The 20,941-nt window shown below is 43.5% G+C and overlaps 1 protein-coding gene across 2 annotated transcripts in view; it reads right to left on the bottom strand.

Moving 5' to 3' along the window:
• Window positions 1–20,941, bottom strand: part of Ryk (receptor like tyrosine kinase) — a 78,346-nt gene that overhangs the window by 31,008 nt on the left and 26,397 nt on the right. For both annotated transcript variants that reach the window (XM_055629847.1, XM_055629848.1), the window contains exons 2-6: window positions 19,767–19,888; window positions 14,121–14,220; window positions 12,123–12,257; window positions 9,973–10,026; window positions 5,700–5,844 (exon numbers count right to left, since the gene is read on the bottom strand). In XM_055629847.1, coding sequence (XP_055485822.1) covers window positions 5,700–5,844; window positions 9,973–10,026; window positions 12,123–12,257; window positions 14,121–14,220; window positions 19,767–19,888 — 556 coding nt within the window. The remainder of the gene's footprint in view (window positions 1–5,699; window positions 5,845–9,972; window positions 10,027–12,122; window positions 12,258–14,120; window positions 14,221–19,766; window positions 19,889–20,941) is intronic.

Raw genomic sequence — 20,941 nt, 5'->3', positions numbered from 1 at the left:
GTTCTCAAACACATTCTTGCATCTTTTCAGTACTCCAGGTTGCCCCTGAGCACATTTCTATCTCACTGCCTTATTCTTTTTAATTCTGTAGCCGTGAAGAAGTAAAGCAGAGAGAGATTCAGCACAAATGAAAACCAGACAGCCAGACAGGACTTCTGTAACTACAGAGGCAGGCGTGGAGGCTCCAAATGTATTACATATGTACAGCCTTTTGACATAACTGATCTTTGTACCTCATCACTGTATTTTCAAAACCTAGTGATTACAATGAAACTGGTGATCAATTGCTATTTAATCTGGAACACTTAAACATGAATTTGTATTTTATCAATTTCAAAAGCCCTAACATACATGTGAAAATGTAAAGACATAAAGCATCCAAGGAATGAGTACTGTAAGCTCTATGCAGCCTTTTACCACTAATACAATTTGTAATTACCCACTCTTGTGGGTAAAGTACTGAGGTGGGTGTACTCAGATAAGCATTTGGAGAGCATCTGTGTGCACAAGACACGTTGCTCAGCATAACCTCCATGTGGAATGCCTGTTAGTCTAATGGGGTACCCTCAGCCTGCCTTCCCTGGAGATGCTCACATTTCAGATTATAACTTCTTCCCATGAGCATGCAGGAGTTCTGTTTCCCAGCAACTTTGCTGAAGGGACTTTTGACTCGGGAATGTAACAAAGATTTGTTAGGCCATCATGTGGTTGGAGTTTGGAAGTTATTAAGTAGTGATTTATGTGGGTCTACATGTATAGTTGGTCATAAGCAAATGGAGAACATAAACCTGTAAATCATAATTGCCCACCCCACCAGCTGCGCACCTTAGAAACTACTCAAGCCTTCTGGAGCCTCCAACTCTTTGGGGATAGAAGGAGCATAAAGCTACTCCCAACAAGACTGCTGAAGGGGTTACGTGGAAGGTGTGCAGGTACAGCTCTGAGGAAACTGCTTGGCCCTCAGACACACATTATAAACTGTTACTATTTTACCATGAGCAACAGTATGCATGGTATCCCCAACCTTAGAAATGATAAGGTCCTACAGGGTATGTGTTTTTGCAGGGTATGTCTCAAAGATCTCATTAAAAGTCAGATTTGTTACAAGTTCAGCATTCAGGGCAGAGGAGGGAAGGCTGCTTCTCAAAGGGGAAGCAGATGAGGAATGCCTCCTCAGAAGTGGAGTGAGAAAACCTACCTCACAAGATTTCTCTGAGTTTCAAATTTATGATATAGGTAAAAATGACACAAATATTCCCTGCAAGGTATGGCTTTTGACAATTGAACGGTAGGTGGCACTCTTGTACCACCTAAAAATGTCTAAGAGGGTGAGCGGTTAGGCTTTAAGGATAAAAGAGGAAAGACATTCTTTCCAGACTGTAGCTGGAAACTCTCGAAATAAGGACAGAGGACACACCTGTAGTTCTGGGTACTCAGAAGGCTAAAGCAAGAATATCTACTGAACTCTGGAGTTTGAGGTCAGCTTGGCCAAGACAGTCAGACTTCAATTTCAAAATAAAAAGACTTTTATTTCCTTAACAGACACCAGGTGGGAAATGCACAGGTAAGGAATGAGCAGAGCAAAAGCGGAGGAAAGAATCTTTGCAACCCAGAACTTATTATTATAAGAAAAGCAGGGGACAGTCACAGACCTGTCCCCGACACCCACAAAAGCCCACACCTTCACAGCTACATCACAGGAGAAAGACATGTATATTTAATATACATATATGTATATATGTATATACACACACACACACACATATATTTCATAGTTTAAGCCTAGTCTAAATAAACCAGATTTTCATAAGCAAGTAAGCGCCCTGATTTAGGATAAGCTACGAATTTGGACAAGAATCTTCAAAATACCAAATTCTTACTGTTTTTAGTGAGTTATCTATTTATCCATTCATTCAATAAATACTTATCAAGCATCCATCAGGTGACAGGTGTGGCTCTGCTGCCGAGGACACAGCAGGGAGCGAGGGTAGATCCCCACCCTATGTCCTAGTTGGGACTTCTGTCCTGAACGTCCCATCAGGGCAGACCACAAGCTCTATGGGGGCAGCTAAGCGCTTGTTCACTCCACCCTCTCCAGCACCTCCCCAGTGCCTGGTGCAGTGACATCTACGAGGGCCCAAACCACAGCAAGTTGACCACTCAGTGAAAGAGAAGCCACGCCCATGGAGTGGGAGGACACGAACCAGGCACAGTGCTTGCTTCGGTCAACAGCTGTTGAAGCATGGTGAAAAAGGGATTATTTCGTGTAATAAACTGACTTTTCTGTTTCTATTCATTCTTCATTCAAAAGAGTTGCTGCGTGTCCTGGATAGGTTTTTGTCAAGCTAGAGCTGTTTCAGAAGAAGAAACTTCAATTGAGAAAATGCTCTCATCAGACTATAAGGCATTTCCCTGATTAATGAATGACCCATGTGTGAGGGCCCAGCTCACTGTGGATGGTTCCACCTCTGAGCTGGTGGATCCAGGCTGTATAAGAAAGCAGCCCTAGCAAGCCAGTAAGCAGTTCCTTCCTTCATGTCTTCTACATCACTTTCTGCCTTGACCTCCTGTCCTGACTTCCCTCCATGATTGTAATCTGAGAGTTACAAACAGAAATAAACCCTTTCCTCTCCAAATTGCTTTTGGTCATAATATTCTATCACAGCAAAAGAATCTCTAACTAAGCTGGGCAGTGGTGGCATTCATGCAGAAGACAGACGCAGGCTGATTTCTGAGTTCAAGGCTAACCTGGTCTACAGAGCAAATTCCCAGGGCTACACAGAGAATGTCTCAAAGAAGAAGAAAACAAAAGGAACTCTAAGACTCTGTGTATTACTATGTATGCCAGTCTGTTACAACAGTAAGTGTAAAAACAAATACAGAAAAACAAAAATAAAAAAACCCAACACTTCGCCACCTTAATGATGAGGGTAGTGGGATACTAGAAAAAATACAAAGTAGAAAAGAAAAATGAAAACACTACCAAATAACACATCCAAGCATCTCATACACAAGGAATGAATTTCCCAGTCACTAATGTGGAGATCACAGAGCAGGAAGCTGCAGACAGATCTCTCTGTGGGAGACACATGTTCTGCCCCTTCAGGACAGACTCACCTGGTGTAATGGACTACAGATCAGTCCTCTGTTGGGAGAGAAGAAAGCCCCATGCATGGACTCCACGTGTCCCTGTTGAGAGCACATCTCAGGACAGCTACACACTCCGCCTCCAAAGAAACTTTCTATGTGACAGGAGGCTGACTCTTGGGTGTTCACAATGAATGAGCTGTCTACCACCCCACGAGTTTGTGGCACCACGGGTCCCATGAAGCCTCCCAGGGTACAGAGCCTGGCACGTGGCACGTACTTTATATAACTGCGATATGAAATGACAGAATGTAGTCTCTCTGCTTTGCACCAGTGTAATGGTACAATCCCAGAAGTCACTGTCTTTAACTCTGTTTCTGGGTCTTGATTACACAATCACAAGAGGACTCTGTGTAGTGAGGAACAGCAGGTGTCTCTTCAGTCCTGTCAGAGCACCTCATAGGAACCTGGGCACCACATTAGGTTGCCTGGTGTGTCATAACTGCTAGAAGGAATAGAATACCTGAAGAAACCACAATTAGTTCACTGCATCAGTCTGAGAATGAAATCGCCATGGCAGCACTTGGATTGAGACTGACTACCTGTCTAATATCGTTTCATTAAAGCCTGCAATCTCTGCTTCAAAGATGAGGAGGCTATTAGGCTAGTAACAGAACACCTGGATAACAGATAGTGGTGGCCTGGCCCCAGAGGCCACCTCCTAACACCACTGTGCCTGAAAACAAGAAATAATATAAATTTGTTTTATTCAGATAATCTCTAGAAACCTACAGGGTTTGCTTTTGGGTGATGAGTACTCAGCTGAAGATACAGACACTTCATGGAATCTAAAAGTTACAGCACAACTGTGGTCTGTGTTAATTCATGGCCTTACACATACACACGTAGGCAGAGGAAACACAACTATATAAGCATCAGAACAGATCTATGAGCTGAGTATGACAGTATGTGCCTGTTAGGAAGTGGAGGCAGGAAGAGTAAGAGTTTGAAACCAAGACCAGCCTGGGCTACATGAGACCCTGCCTCAAAAAACCAAAATCACAAAAACCAGAAAGCAAGACTCATGACTACCCTGCTCTTCAGTGACTCTCAAATCATATACCAACTGTCTATTACCACTTTATCCCCTCAACTGCTTCCAAATGCCAGTTCTTCCAATATAAGATCAATGAGCTCCATTTTCACAATGCATACCAAACGTTCTGAAACACAGCATCCACTATCAACTTGACACGTGAAGGAGTCTCAATTGAGGAACCCTCATATCAGATGGGCCTGTGGCTATGTAGACGAGGAAATGTTTTGTGTAATGATTGATGTGAGAGGGTCCCACCTGTGGTGAGCAGGCAGATGGGCCTTCGGTGTATAGGGAAGCTAGCTGAACAGGAGCGAGAAAGCAAGGCAGTTAGCATCCATCCTCCATGGTTCCTGCCTTCCAGTTCCTGCCTTGATTTCCCTTAGTGGTAGACTGTGACCTGAGAATGTAAGCTGAAATAAACCCATTCCTCCTCTATTCTGGTACACACCCACTACACTCCCATTACTTCCCTCTCCTTTCTCTACTCAAGGATGAAGGAGGATGATGGACACGAAGTAGTGAGTACTGAATCCAACCAGCTCACAGATCTTGTTTATTAAGGGAATGAACGTGTACCTCATGAGTTTACCACAGTGTTGGGACTGAGTTTAGGGAAAGAAGGCACTCTGCTCCCTGCCTGGAAAGAGCTAACATTTTAGTTGCAGAAAAGATGGTTATGGATCTGGAGTATCAATAGTGGGTTTGGACTGGCAGACAGTCCATAACCCCAGGATGAACAAACAGAGTGAGGGGTAAAGAATCACCCAACAAGTCGCAACCAAGGATTCAGCAAATGGGAAGAAAGGGTTCAAAGTTCAAAGTCAAACACAATGCGGGGAATGTCTTTAGTCACTAAGGATTGTGGATTACGAGCACACATCTACCATTCCATCTTTACCTCACTGCATTCTAGTTACGGTGTCATCTCTGACTCACCCAGGTTAAGCAGGCACCTTCTGTATTCCCACATACATTATACATATCGCAATCATCAATTTTATACTATAATTATGGGCCAGCATTAAAGAGCCTCGATACCATGAAGCGTATCATTAATCTTTGTAATTATCTATCCAGAGAGTCTCTACTTTGCTGTGCGTGAGGATCATATCCAGGGAACTTTGAAGCACAGCAGATACTCAAGTGTGGAGAGAAGGCAGGTGGGAGGGAAAGATGGAAGGAGGGGGCTGGAGGAACCAGAAGGAAGGAAAGGAGCAGTTTCAAAAGGCAATGGGAGCCTGGAGGCGAGTCAGGATAATGAAGATGAAAAACATATTTGACCTCTACTTCTCCCCCAGGTTATAACTCCACAAAGTTTAAAAGACAAAAATAAAAAAGATAAAAACAAAAAGGCAGTAGTAACCAAGGCACCTTATGGCCTCTTTGGCTGGGGCTTGAATATGTCCCCTCCTCCCCTGTACCAACCAGTGTGCATGGATGGGGGCAGGGATGGGGTGAGGTGTGGATGACTCATGCACATGCACATAATGTGTTTCCAAAACATGTACAATACCTGTCATCCAGTTCAATCCTTTTCATACTATGAAGGTGCAAAACGGCTAATATTATTGCTACAAGAAATATTACTGCACAACAAACCCCTACGCTGATGTAAAACACACGCGTGGAAGTAGTTGGTGCTGCATGTACAGGATCATCTGAAAGAAAATGAAATGCACATTAGACTTTTTAAACAGAGCTGATGGAGCGCTCTGTGACCTACACAGTGAGTACCCTGCTCCTCACAAAAAGGCCTGCATTCATCACACTCATTCTTTGATAAAAATCAGGTAACTGCAGTGCAGGGCTCACACAAATTTTGGTGGTTTTGTTATAGTTTTAAGAAAAGACTTTAAGTAAAATTTCTGGTTAATCAGGAACCATAGCCCCTCACAAGTGGTATATACAAAATACCCCAGCACATAAGACACACAGCAGTGCCGTCACACAGAATGCACTTCAGTAAGGCAAGGCTCTGTAGCATAGGCACAGAACAGAGAAACGGAATATACTATCCTACACGGTAGCCACTTCTACCTTGCCTCTGTGGTATGAAAAAAAATTAGAATAACTTTGGCATATTCTATTTTATACCGTGTTAATGAATGTACAGCTTCAAGGCTACATACAGCTAACAGTTACCCTGCTGGGCAGACAGCACAGTTCTTTTGATCAATAAATATTGTTTTGTTTCTTTAATATTTACAAGGTTCTATCGATTAAATATGATTATACACAGTTAAAATTATTTACAGACCAAAAAAAAAAAAAAAAAACCCAAAACTTCAGGAATAAGAAAATTCAATGCACAAGTGAGTACACCACATATACAACTGTCTGTCTCTCTCTCACACACACACATTCACACATACACCCTGAAGCTGATTAGAGGACAGCAGAAGGCAAACTGTGAAGGGGCTCCCAGGGACACACACCATGTGCAAAGCTGGTGAGACCGGGTACTTACATCATGATCCTATTTTTAAACTACCCAAAGAATTTGGAGTTTATCCCAAATGAGTGGGCAATCCCTGCAAGGTTTCAAGCAAAGCAGAGAAGACACAGGCATTCTGGGTGAACCAGCTGCAGAGGGAGCACACGCAGAAGCAGGAATAAATGCAAGCGATACTAGGGCTGTCTAAGTAAGAGACTAGAGAGGCTTTTCCGGGAGTCAGTGAAGGCCAAGAGTCGGTAGATCTGAAGCAGAGTGACGAAGCTTGGAAGGCTAACAGGAAAAGGGAGCAAAGCTCTGGCTTAAGGAATCACTTGAATATCAGCTTTACAAAGTTAGGAAGGAAACAGGTTTGGAGAAGGTTGAGATGTGTTTTTTTCACATGTGCAAGTGAAGTTTGAGGTTATGAGCATGCATTCATGTAGAGATGTCAAGTTAAAAAACAGATAAACACCGGGCACTGGGAAGGGCTCAGTGAGTAAAGCACTTGCTGCACGAGCTTGACTATCTAAATTTGGAACCCACATGGAAGGCCGGATGTGGTGTTGTGCACTTATAACACAGCACTCCTATAGCAAGAGGGGAGGTGAAGATGCAAACTCGCCCAGAAACTTATACCCCAGTGAGCCTAGAATACACAGCATATGGCAGAAACAAGAGACCCTGACTCAACAAGTAGAGGACCAACTCCCCTAAATTCTCTTCTGACTTCCGTAGGCGTGGTATGCACAGGCATGTGTGTACACACACACACACACACACATTTTAAAAAAATATATGGAAATATAGGCTAGGTCAGGACAAGAAATAAAAAGTCTAGCTTTTAAAGGAGGAGTGGTGCTTGTGTGGAAGGGACACCCTGTAAGAATTAGAGGGAAAGTGGATGTGATCAAAATATGCTATATGAGAAATTCCTAAAAAATAACTAAAAATATCATGTTGGGGGATAGTCTTGTATTTGTATTGATTTCTGTGACCCAAGATCTGGTTGCAGTCTGCCCATGGGCACTGTCATTTCTGTAAAAAGTCTCCTTTATCAAGGTTAAATAAAGAATGCTCCCCAATTAGCTCTGATTAGTTAATAAAATAGCTGAACAGCCAGTGACTGGGCAGAGCAGGGAGCAGGCAGGACTTCCGTGAGCAGTCAGGAAGTCGCAGGTAGAACAAAAGAAAGAAGGAGTAGAGAGAGAGAGAGAAGGCACCATGAGGAGTTCACCATGAGGACAGAGAGACAAAGATGAAGCAGGAATGACTAGGGCAAGAAACAGGCACATGGCTGGGAAGGAGCCAGATTACCATAACTGAGCTAGAATAGATGAATATCTGCCCAGTTATAGTGCTTAAAGCTTGTTGAATAAATCTAATAGGTCTCTGTGTCAATTATTTGGGAGCTAGGGCAGATATTAGAAAAGGCCCCTACTAAAAACTATATCCAACAATATTAAAAAAAAAAAAAAAAAAAAAAAAAAAAAAAAAAAAAAAAAAAAAAAACAGGCTTGTAATCTCAGCACTGGGAAGAAGGCTGAGGATTCTGAGCTTGAGGCTAGCCTGGACTACATAGTAAGACTTTGCTCAAAAACCAACAACCAAACAAACTCTGAGTAAAGAAACAAAACTCTAAAAGATTAATGCAAGAGGTCAAGTGGGACTGCTAGATATGGGCGAAATGAAAACATGACTCTCAAGAGTATCCGCATGCCATGGGGGAGTTTGTAAAGTCTTGAGAGAGACAGAAAATTCCCAAGACCTGCATGTACAGGGACCGAAGCAGTGGCCTGAGCAGAGACGCCTGCTGCTTGGGCTGTCCACATGCACTCTGTGCAGTCACTCAGCTTCCAGCCCGTGTAGCCCTGTTGCTACTCCTCACTCTGACACTGACCTCTCAGAACCCTTCAGCTGCCCTTTGGGTCTCAGGCCCTCTCCTTAGACAGCTGCCGTCACTCTCCCTCAGAGGAGTTACATGTTCATCCTCAGTTCCCGAAGCCCCTTGTGCCCAGCTGACCACTCGGCCTACCATGCTGTCACTCGCTGCCTGTCGCCTGTTCCATAACCCCAGGAACACACCTTAAGAGCTGGGCTGTCTGCTCAGTTTATCCTTCTGTCTCAGTCATATCACTCAGCATACTGTAGATTCAGTAAATGCTGAAGAGAGTGATAAAAGCTGGAAGGGAAAGAGCAAGAAGGAGACAGACAAAAGCCAAGAACGTTGCTTAGTGAGAATACCTTATAAAGCACTTAAAAAAAAAAAAAGATAGGCACCAGAATTTTTTAAGTAAACTTGGGAAGCAGTAACACTTAAATTTTTTCTTCACATCCTTCTAAAAGATAAATTAAATGAAATAGTGTGGCAAGTACACAGTCTCTTGTATTATTTTGCCCTTAAAAAAAAAAGCCTACTTTGGGACAGATAGTTTGTGTTCTAAGGTGCCCTGAGTTCAATTCCCAGAGCTCCAGAGGCAGAGGATGGAGAATCAGAAACTCAACAACACAGTGCTCCAAGCCACCTGAACTAGAGAGTGTTGGTCTGTCTGTCTGTCCCATCCCTCCTACCATGTGTGTTATGTCTCCCTCTTTCTGTCTCTCTGCATGTGTTTTGTATAGGTGCTTATCTGTGTGTACATGTGTATGCAGAGGCCAGAGGTTGACAGCCAGGAACTTCCTCTATCACTTCCTACTTTACTGTGAGACAGAATATCTCACTGACCCTGGAGCTCAGCAGCTGGCTAGGCTGTCTGGCCAGAAACTTTGGAGATCTGCTTGTCTCTGCCCCTCAACAACCTCTCACCTTCCCATCCCCCACAGTACTGACATTACAGGAGTGTGCCACAGCACTTGGCTTTTACATGGATGCTAGGAATCTGAACAAGTCTTCATGCTTGCATAGCAAGTACTTTACCAACTAAGTCATTTCTCTATCTCAAAATAAAACATAAAATAAATAAAATAAATTTGCATTTTCACCTAGATGAAATTAGGTAAGGGTCAAGCCCAGGCCACAAGTCAGATTCCCAAACACTCTGCTAACAAAGGTGTTACACATACTTTTTAATATTCGTTCCTTTATTGAGCCTACCTGAAAAAAAAAAAAAAAAAAACACAATACAAATTCTTGCTTCTAAAAAGTATTTGTTAGTTTGTTGTAAAGTATGTTTAAGTTTGAATTCTCAAAATCTTCAAAATCCTAACAGCTTCATTTGATCTATGAAGCAATCCACAAAACACCAGCAAAACAGCAAACTAACATCGGCCCTGGAACCAGGCTTCACTCAGTCATGCTCACATACACTCAGGGACTCCTCACTCTCATAATGAGAGCTGACACAGTGATACTTACAAATAGTTCTGCTAGTGTTTTTATCCAAGGCTGAAGTTTTTACTTCTTCAAGTTCTGGATTAAAAGAGAAATAAAAAGTACTTTAGAGGGCTGGAGAGATGGCTCAGTGGTTAAGAGCACTGTTTGTTCTTCCTAAGGACCAGAGTTCAAACCCCAGAATCCATATGACAGCTCACAACTTTCTATAACTCCAGGCCTGACACCAATGCACATAAAATTAAAAAAAAAAAAAATTAAATGTATTTATAAAAAAAAAAGTACTTTAGAATTTTTTCTTCCGTAAGAATCCTTATATACTAAAATATCTTCTGGACACTGCTTGAACTAAGTCACAAGCTGTTTGTTGGAAGATGAAGAAAACTAGCGTACCGTCATCAGTGCAATCACTAGTAAAGGAACAGCCTCTGCAAGTTACTTACAGATTGCCAATGAAATGTGTTCTGCGGCCAAGAGCAGAGGGAAACCCACAAACTTATACTGCCTTCATGGAGACTCATGGCACAATGAGCTGAATAGAAAGTCTCTAGGGTTCTAGAGGAACAACTTCCTGACCCATAATTCTCACCCGTAAGATACAGAAATTTCTTCTAGGGAATAACAGCTCTTAACATTCCACACAGCTAAGGTATTCTTGCTAGTGCAGTTTTTGTGTTTTTTTTTTAAGTGCCATAGGCTAGGAAACCAGATAAATACAATAAAATCACATATCAAAGTAAGACTCATGAGCAAAAACTATATGAATAAAGTGAACAAAATATGACCACAAATTAAGAAGGTGGTATATATTAACTCTAAAATGGGACAGTTTTCAAAAGCCAGGCATGGTTAACTCAGCTACCAAGGAGGCTGAGGCAGGAGGATCACATATTCAAGGTTTGACTAGGCTGGATAGTGAGTTCAAGGCCAGCTTGGGTAACTTAGCAAAATAAGCTTGAGGAACTGCCTCAAAATAAAAAATTCTAAAGTAAGAGTTTTGGATATATCTCAATGCTAAAGCACTCTCCTAGCATACCCTGGGTCTAACCCTAGAATCCATCCATCCTCACTAACTAGTGAAACAAGCCTAGATCAATCAAGGCCCAGTGTCCTCAATCCAATCATATAAAGATTAGGTTGGAGCAAAGCCTCTAGTCTCCTTAGGCTTTAAACTTGCACTGAAGATGTTATATAACTCAAAGAACTAAAGCTAAGGGTAAAACTTTTTAAATGTCTCTTTTCAATGCAATATAGCTTCTTTGTTAGTCTGTATCTTGCCATTTGCCACTGTAACTCACTTGCTTGATCCTGGCTGTTTGAACAACACCTAGCCCTAATTTCACCTGGGAAATATGTAAATAGTTTCACAAAGAAACCGAGAACACAGGCTTGCCTATCAGCTGCAGCACTTGGTCTGACCTTGGCCAGGTCACTCGGACTTTCTGAAAACATACCACCTGAAGCTGACGTAAGACTACATGCCTGGAAAGCACACAGACCAAGGAAAGCATCCACTGAACTTATGGTCTGTTTCACTTCTACCTTAAACAGTAAACAGTTCTACCTATTTGTAAATTCTGGAAACATTACCTCTGTGCCACATGGAGATTAGATAACCTTTAAGAACCTGAAATTGTCAAAACTCAGCCTGGCTGTGCTAGAACTCACTAGTGCCTGTAGTGACTTCCTGACAGCATAATTGAAACCCTAAACATCTCATAAAACTTCTCTGAAACAACATCATGCATATTTTACAGATGAGAGCCTGAGCCGTACAGGTGTGATAATGTATCCCCCATCCTGAAAACAGCAGAGACACGGTTCCAACCCAGGCCCACGTTACCCCAAAGCAAAGGTCCTGCAGAACCCAAGTCCACTGAGCAAATGCACAGTCCCCGCTGCTCTGTGTACCTGTGAGGTTTACATTCTCCTTCTTTCCTTCAGCCACACAGCACCACCTCCCCTCCTGATAGAAACACTCATGAGACTCAGGTGGAGCTGAGAACCAGAGACTGAGTATGACCCAGAGAGCTGCCTGCCAGAACTTCATGTACTAAGCACCTTCCTTTTCTCGCAACTATAACCAAGACTTGGTCATAACTAAATCTACAGACAACACCGTCTTCTATTGACCTCTTATCTATGAAATACATTTTGTTAAATAAGTTCCTTACTTTTGTAGCACATTTTCCTTCGTTTAAAATTTAAAACTGTAAAATTTTTGGAAGAATTTACTGTCAGGTTGAGCTGCATTAGTATCATAACTTCAGAGTCTACTTTGCCGGTACAGGAAAGCTCGACCCGAAACACTGTTTAAAAGAAATAAGAGAAAATACTTTAGTGTCCTAAAAAAATCAGGATCAATAACATTCAACATTTTCATTTATTTCCACTCAAATTAAACAAACAAACACATGAAAGAAGTAAACCAGACAGAAGCTTTCAGAGATGGCATCACCACAGCTGTGGACATTTGTGCTTCCTTCACTGTAGGAGGAAAGCAAGACAGAGATGAAGGACAGTTACTTCCAAGTCTTGCTTGTGATTCTGAATATATTAGTTTGTCTTATATGTTCTGCTTTCCAATCTACAGCAGCCACAGAATCATACGGCAAACCCTACTGAGCTTACCAGTCTCACCAATAACAAAATCACAGCATAAAAGGAAAGACTATGCAATACCAAACGCATTTAAAGTGCTCCTAGCAGACTGAAGGATGCAAATGTCAAGAAGATGGTGCTGACATCGCGTGTACTGCTGTCTGCAGGGCCGGCATGAGACGCCCGGAATAAGACATGTATGTTATCTTCATATGCCTAAGGCAGAGATATCCTTTCCTGTTGTTTGGTTAATATGGGGAAGCCAAAGCCACACTGAACTAGGTGGCAGGTGAGTTCCTGTTGGGCTCAAAGCTATGACATAACAGATGGGCAAATATATACATTAACACACCGCCAATAACAAACATATCCATATATGAAAAAACAAGAATACAGCATATTTAGAAGTACTCTCTGTGAAAAATGTCTATGTGTATTTAATAGCTACATTTTAAAAAACTGTCCTGTTCAATAAAGGAATTACTCATAAATACCCCTAGAAAATCAAGACCTTACTGGGGGAAATTATAATAAACCTATAAATGAAATTACCAAGTTCTCAGCTATGAATTAAAAACAATACTGCCCTTCAAAACAGGATTAGCTTTTAAAGGTATTTCTAGAAATGTTGATGAAATAGTAGATTTTAGTAATTTTTTGTCTTTTAGTTTAAGATTCCTTTCCTAAAAATTCAGAAGATATTATTTCACCATTTACATGAATGGATCAGATTTAGACATTTCTGAACATCCTTGCTGATCCACAAAAATTAACCAGCCTTCCAGTACTGTCTTAAATCCTAGCTGAACATGTGCCACTAAGAATGGTGAAAAAAAAATGCAGCCCATGCTTTCTTTAAAATCAACAGCAGTGGGGGCTGGAGAAATAAATGGCTCAGTGGTTAAGAGCACAGCCTGCTCTTCCTTAAAGGGCCCAGGTTCAATTCCCAGCACCCACATGGCAGCTCACAACTGTCTATAACTTCAGTTCCAGGGATTCTAATATCTTTGTACCAATGCACAGAAAATAAAAAATTAAATTAACTGTTAAAAAAAAAAATCAACAGCAACAGCAGCACCATCATCCATCTGAGCCCCCCATGTCTTGCAGCCTTTCTGTGTTGCAACTTGACATAAAGTAGAATCATCTGAGATTGGAATCTCCAACTAAGGAACTGCCTCCATCAGACAGGAAAAGGATAGTGTAGACTTTGCATCTTACAGAATGGATAGATGGGAATCTACAAGCTGAAATAAGGGAATGATGGTTCTAAATAAAGGGCTGGGTGTGAAAACTATAGACAAACTGGAACTGCTGCAATCCTGGGGCATGCGCAAAGGCCTGGGTATGAAAACTGAACACTGACTAGAGAGCAGAGGCAGGGCCTCAGATGGAGATGCCAGCAATGTAGAAAAGGAGACAAGGACAAGCTAAGCAAAGACACTTCTTCAAAGACATAACAGAATTCGCTAACAGCACTTTTCAAAGCCAGGCGCTCAGTAAACTGTCCTTGTAGGGATGTGAGGGAGATGGCTGAAAGCAGCATGCTAAGTCTGTCTTCACTGGCTCACCTGATAAAGTGCGTGGAACCTCCCCTTGAGCAGAAATATTGACCTGGGGCATGCCCATAGCCACAAAGTTGTCTACTTGGAATCCCAGCTTATATTCAACCTGCAAAATGAAGAGAGATAAAACACTGGGCTGTGACAACAGAAAGAACTTTATTAATGAGCTCATTTATTAAGCAGTATGTAAGCTATTCACAGGTGCAAGCAATCTACTAGTAAAGATTCCAAAGAGCAGGCCTTTAATCCTAGCATTCAGCCGGGAGAGGCAGGTGATGTGATCTCTGTGAAGCTGAGGCCAGTTCGCTCTACGTACTGAGTTTCAGGCCAACCAGAGCTGCAAATGAGACCTGTCTTAAAAACTATAGCAGGAATTTTCAACCAGATAAAAATTCACCCTGAAGGACACCGTCTATTTGGTATCTAGAACAGGACCACCTTTTCCCCTAAAATCTATCAGCCTTCCTGACAACAATGATATAGCCAGTGACTTACTGCTACCCTGGAGAGGAAGCATTCATTCTCGTACTCAGCTCATCACATCACGTCTGCCACCAAGGGGTGCTAGAGAGCCACGGTACCCTTGGGCTTTCAGCAATAAAGCACCAAGAGGATGGCCCAACTCTGTGAGTATGCCATGTTTTTCTGAAAAGGACCATAAAGCCAGGAAGGGTGCATGAAGGAAATCAGCATGAATCTAAAATCATGAGGCCATGTGACCTACACATATAAGCTACTTTTCCAAGCTTCCACTTTTAGAGAACGAGGATCATACAGCATGACAAGCAAATGTGTTGACACACAGAACACACCTGTGACACTGGCCCTCTGCTAATTGAAGGCCCAGTGGCCCCAGCAGCCTCTCCCATTGCCAAGCTGCACTTCTCAGGAGTGTCGCCGGCCTCCTGCCAACCCAGGGATTCTCATACAAACCCCCTGAGCTGCCAACACTGTCGCAGTCTGTTTCTTCCCGGTATGAGGAACTTCCCTCTTCTACACAGCCTCTCATACTCTCACCTCCCTCATGTTCTCCCTCAGCGTGGCTTTCCCTTGGGCATCCTCCTCTTCTTCCTGACCATTGTGCCTACATGTGGGGTCAGTATTTGCTTAAAGCTCTAAGGCCCTCTCTAGATGTCCTGTGTGAAATCACCCTTTTACTCTGAAGCTCACTTCTACCTACAGCGGCATGTCTCGTGCCATCCACATGTAACACACCAGACTCTGCAGGGTGTCTGACAGCTGGCTCACTTTGTCTCTTGCCATCTTTCTGTTAACTTTGAAATTCAGTGTTCATCTGACACACAACTCCACTCCTCCATGTCCAAAACAGATATAAAAATACCGTCTGTCTATTCCATCCACGATCCCAGCACTACCCCTGGCCACCCACCTCTGGTCCCTACAAAAGCAGTTCTTTGTGTTCACTACTCCAAGTCAGACAACATTTATGAGGCATGTTTATGAGCCAAGGGCTGCGCTTGTAGAGGGGGAATGCAGTGGTCAATTAAACTACTTCCTTCCTTCCCAGCACAGCCAGGACCACTGGGTTTCATGTTCCCACTGCCTGTGCCCCAGCAGGGACATCACTGACACAGTCATTCTGACACCTTCTGCTGGTTCACTCCCTCTTCTATACACTTGAATGCAGTGCCTGCAGTCCCACTGCCCTTGGCCCAGCTTGCTGAGGGAATGATATCCTGTAGAGCCACGTTTACACATGATGACCCCCTCAGCCCTGTGCTCAATGGCTGCTCTTCTTCAACCTCAACAACTGTCCTTACTGATGCACCAATGCTTTTTGTCTTGCGTCTTCACCTCTAAGCAACTCTTGTTCCTTTCAGCTAGCATCAGGTAGAGCTGTCAGAACATCAACCCTTTGTACTCCAGTCCCAAGGAAAGGTCCAGCTTCCTCGTTACAGCATAAACCCTTCAATCTGTCTCTGGCGCTCCTTTACCTCCAACAATCTACGAGGCATGCCCACCTGGTAATCCTACAGCCTCAACATTTGAGGTACGGTCACCAGGTGGTCAGAGTTCAGCTTACCTGTTCACCAAATTCACCAAGTTTCTGTAGAATGCCTCACTAGAACACAGCCTCTGTTCAGGCCCCAGATCTGTAGCAGCCTCCTCTCACAGATAATGACAGGCACCCCACTGGGACACTGCATTCCTAGCTGACAGACACTATGGGGCAAGGATCTCTCACTTGGGAAGTGAGTACTTGGTACTCTGGTCCCTGCCTCCTGCCTGGGAATCAGAGAACCTGCCTGCAGGCATGTGCTATGAAACACACACAAAAAGAGACCCCACTTCTATCACATGGGCTCTGATGCCTCTCTCCAGAGACCTGCCATGCTGTCAGTCTCTGATGATGTCCTTGAGGCCCTTCACACTGCTGCCTCTCCGCCTATCCATGGCAGTAACAGCTTTTCCAGAAACTCCTTGCTCCCTCTCAGCATCCCTCTTGAACATACCCTGCCCCCTGCCCCTTTCAGCCTCCTTTATTAAAAGTCTCAGTTATTATAAGCAGAGGAATAGCTGCCCAGGGATCAAAACCCCTAGGAAAGCAAAGACTGGGTACAACCAAGGAGTCAAAGGGCAGAGCTGAGGGTATGAGACAAGAGTAGCAGCAGGGCTATCTCAGTGCAGCAGGGAGAGGGAGAAAAGGGAAAGACATGCTGTCAGTGGAGGCAGGCATGAGGAGGAGCAGGAGCACAGGTAGAGGTGACAGAGGCTGAGAAGAGAACTAAGAGAACCAACAGCGGCTTACAAGGACCCCAGTAAGGAGCATACCCGCTGCCCACGACTTCCTCTTTTGGTAGACTGAATGAGCATGGAAGCGTCACAAGGCAGCTGTCTCCTCACACTGGGGTCCTTAGGATATCTATTATGTTAATGCAGTTTTTGGAACCAGAGAAGAAACTTCCAATCATTCAAATCTAATTGTCTCTACTTTGGCATGTACTGGTCTGGAAAGAACACCATTTGTCAGTCACCTCTGAAGAAACAGATCTATTTAGAAACTACATCACAGCCTAACAAAGAAAAAACTCTGAACAGCAGTTGTTTATCAGAAAATAAGTGAGCCAAAATACTTCAGAAAAAGTTACTAGAGAAAATGTAAATATTTGAATAAGCTAAAAAATAAACATGTTTGGTATTTTTCCTAACTTGGAACACACGGCTATGTGAACAGGCAGATGATGAGTGACGCCATCTCCTTCTGGAACACAGATCTAGAGTGAATGTGCTTGCCTACAGTCAACGGCCTTTTAATTTCTCTGAAATTGCCAGAACTGCCTTTCTCACAGCTACTTCACTCCGCTGGGACACAGCAGGCTGGCCCCCAGAGGCAGCTGCTGGAGCTCCCACAAGCTTCCCGCAGACTCTCCTGGACGGAGACCAAGGAGAGTGGGTGGTGGGAGTCTTCCGCCACCTCTTAGTATGTTTCTGCCTGTTGGCTATCTAGTGTATCTACTGACACTTAACAGACACCGTTGCATGTTTTTTCTTGAACACTGGGGAATGTTCTGGAACACACAAGAAACTGATTATCTGTTAAGACCGCCTAGTAGTCTACTCTTGTGAAGAATCAATACCAGAGTTCTGCTCCCATCTTAAAATATAATTCACACACCCTCAACCACTCACTAAGGCACACGTGACATAGATGTTAAGAAAAAGGCACACACAGCTCTGGCCTCTGAGGGAAATCTTTGGCAAGACCAGTCAAGTAAACACTGGAGAACACTACCAGCAAAAGCTTTGATGTGGAAAAACTGATGTTAAAGTATCTGCACTGCTGAAGTGATACACCAGGGAGTCTGGAGATCCTCGGAAGCAAGTATTTCGTCTTCTGGCAAGAGCTTAAACAGCCCAACTGAGAGCTTCTGACAGAGTGTTAGAAACTGACAGACAGCCTTCCTTCTGAAGTCTATGACTACATCTCAGAGCCAAATGATAAGAGACCCCCAACATACCACTCCTGCCCTCCCATGTCAGCTTGCCCTAGATTCTGCTTCTTCTGTCTCCAGACTCATTTAAACAAGTCCTTCCATGGTTTCCTCTTGTAGAAAATAATCAATAAACCAGAGCACAACTACACAAGAAAATATGATACAGTTATCTGAAGGGGGAAACACACAAATCAGTACAAGGGAACAAGAACCTTTTCCAGGGCACATTGCACAGAGCTCGGTACTACACAAAAGCAGGAAGCACTAGGTGCAGATATGCACTACTTTTCTTCAGGAGACAAGAATCAGGCAGCAATGCCTGATGAGAACGGAGACCCGGATGGGCTTGCTCAGCATGCTACTCCGACCCTTACAGGCCTTCAGAATTTGTACAACAGCCATATACTACCTATTCAGATGATTGACTTTTTAAATAAACAAACTGCTACTAGTCACTGTGCTAATACTATAGCAGATAATGCAAGATACAATGCCTAAGAACTAGAATTAGGAACTGCAGTATCGTTAAGAAGCCCAAAGGTGTAGTTTAAAAACATACTCTAGCCAGGTGTATTGGTGCATGCCTTTAATACCAGCACTTGCAAAGCAGAGGAGAGGCAGGCGGATCTCTATGAGTTGAAAGCTAACCTGGTTTACATATAGCCAGAGTTATAGAGTGAGACCCTATCTCAAAAAGAAAAGAAAGGAAAAACAAGAAAAGAAGGAAATCTACAAGATAATAAAATACAGTAATTGTTATACCAGGCCCCAGTGTTTCCCCGGCAAGCATATACATTCACAGAAGACCCTTCTAAGCTACCTTCTACCATGACAGGTTCCCCACTACCAATAACTTCACAGGCTGAAGCACAGACAGAGCAACAAAGCTTTAAATTGATGCAAACTAAAGCAACATCAACCACTAGTGAAACATCAGTCATGAAGATGCCGAGGGTAACTGATGAACTAGGAGTGCTGTGAGTTAGAACATTAAACTTCCTGATTTTGATAATTGTGCTTTGATTATGTTAATAACACCAGTGTCCTTAGAAAGTGCAGACTAAAGCATTTAGGGGAGAGGGGACACAATGCTTTCAATGCACTTTCAAGCAGCTCAAGGGAAAAGGTGGGGAACAGAGGGGAAGCAAATGTTACAAACAGTGTGATCTGGCAAGTCTGGGAAATGAGGATATGAGGTTCCTGGGGCGGGACAAACCCAGGCAGCTCGGCCTCTGAGGCTACTGAGCTCAGCATAGTGCACGTGGGAAGCTGCATGCACTGCAACTTGCTTCCACTGTGAGTGGACAACCTAGGTCCAAGTCACCACATGTCTGGCAGACCCACCTCAGCATTGCTTCTCCCCAGCCACCCACACCCATCCTCCGGCCATATATGGCTTCTCCGTAACAGCAGGGTCATCATCAGATGCAACTGTCCCCTTCCTGGGCCAGATCCAGATGCCCTTGGGAAAGCCTGAAAGAACCCAGTCCTGTGTGATGCGCTGGCCACCCACCTGTGGCCACCTAAATCTAAAGGTTTAGAGGAGCAGGCTCTAGACTGTATCTGTAAGATATAAACTGGAAAGACCCAGTCTTCCTGGTATACCAGCACTGACCCTTCTGGGGAAGGAAGGCCCATCCTCCGGGATAGCCCTTGCCTCTGGAGACTTGTCATGCTGTCTGCCAGCAGCTCTTACCTTGGACTTTGCATGCCAGGTGAAGTGCAGGAAGTTTGTCTCACTGGGCACTAACAGGTTAAAGGACAGAGCATAGTGACTGATAAGGTCATTTCTCACATAATAAAGTTCTGCGTCAAGACCTAGAAAAAAAATGGAAAAACAAGTTAGCCATCCAAGTGTCTTCCAAGTAACAACCTTCAGTATTGCAGATACTTGTAGAGAGCAGAGACAAAACACAGTGTGCGCTATGCACAGCTGACGTGGGAACTACCCTGTGAAGCAGGACGCTGCGGCGCCACAGACCACAGAGAGACTGGCACTCGAAAAGTAGCTCTCCTTCTGACACAGCTGTGCCAGGACCAGCTGTGGCCACTCTGTCTTCTGGATATTGTGCCTCTCCGAGAAACACCAAAGAAGAAACATCACTTGTTCCTTCTCCAGTGCTGGCTTAGACTAAGAAAGAGTCAAAAAGGAGGGAGACTCCTGCACTGAAGTTCCAGAAGGTTGTGAGCCACCACCCGTGTGAGCCTGTGGTCTTAACTGCTAAGTCATCACTCCATCTCCTGGAGAAAACCTTTAACTACTACCTTCAGAGGAAAATCAACTTTCTGTGAAAAAAATACAAGAGAAAAAAAAAAAAAACAAAACAAAAAACCTGAAGGGAAATAAAACAACAGTACTAAAAAAGGTAATCACTGGTGCTACCAAGTTAGTGAACTTGCCTGTCACTGTTGACAAAGGGGGTTATTAGCAAGAGTTAGAGACAGACAAACAACTGAAAGAATAACGGCAGAGTAACTTCCTTTAAACATATTTACTGTTAAAGTTTAGTGCAGATGTCCCTAGCACTCAGGCAGGACAAACTGAATTTAAATTGCACATTTACTGAGCCTGTGCTGCAGGTCTGAACCCCTAGGGTGGTGTGAAAGAGGTCAAACTGGATCTCTCAGACCTGCTAATCACACAGAGAAAGACCACAGCTCTGCCACAGATTGCTCACCTGTCAAAGACCCAGATCTGAGAATACCTTTAAGTCAAAATGAGATTTGAGTAGCACTGTTTTATGAATCCTACAGGGGGTGCCAGATGCAACGAGAGAAATCTGGAATCCTGTGCAGAAGGCTTTCCCTGCTGACAGGATGGGAAATGCTAAGGAACACAAGGTGGGGGCTGGAGGTATGAGAGAAAGCTGT

This window comes from Psammomys obesus, unplaced genomic scaffold (genome assembly GCF_907164565.1).
Source record: "Psammomys obesus unplaced genomic scaffold, mPsaObe1.curated_primary_1811, whole genome shotgun sequence".
NCBI lineage: Eukaryota > Metazoa > Chordata > Mammalia > Rodentia > Muridae > Psammomys > Psammomys obesus.
The sequence above is the reverse complement of the archived record's forward strand: the minus strand, read 5'-3'. Positions and strand labels throughout refer to the sequence as shown.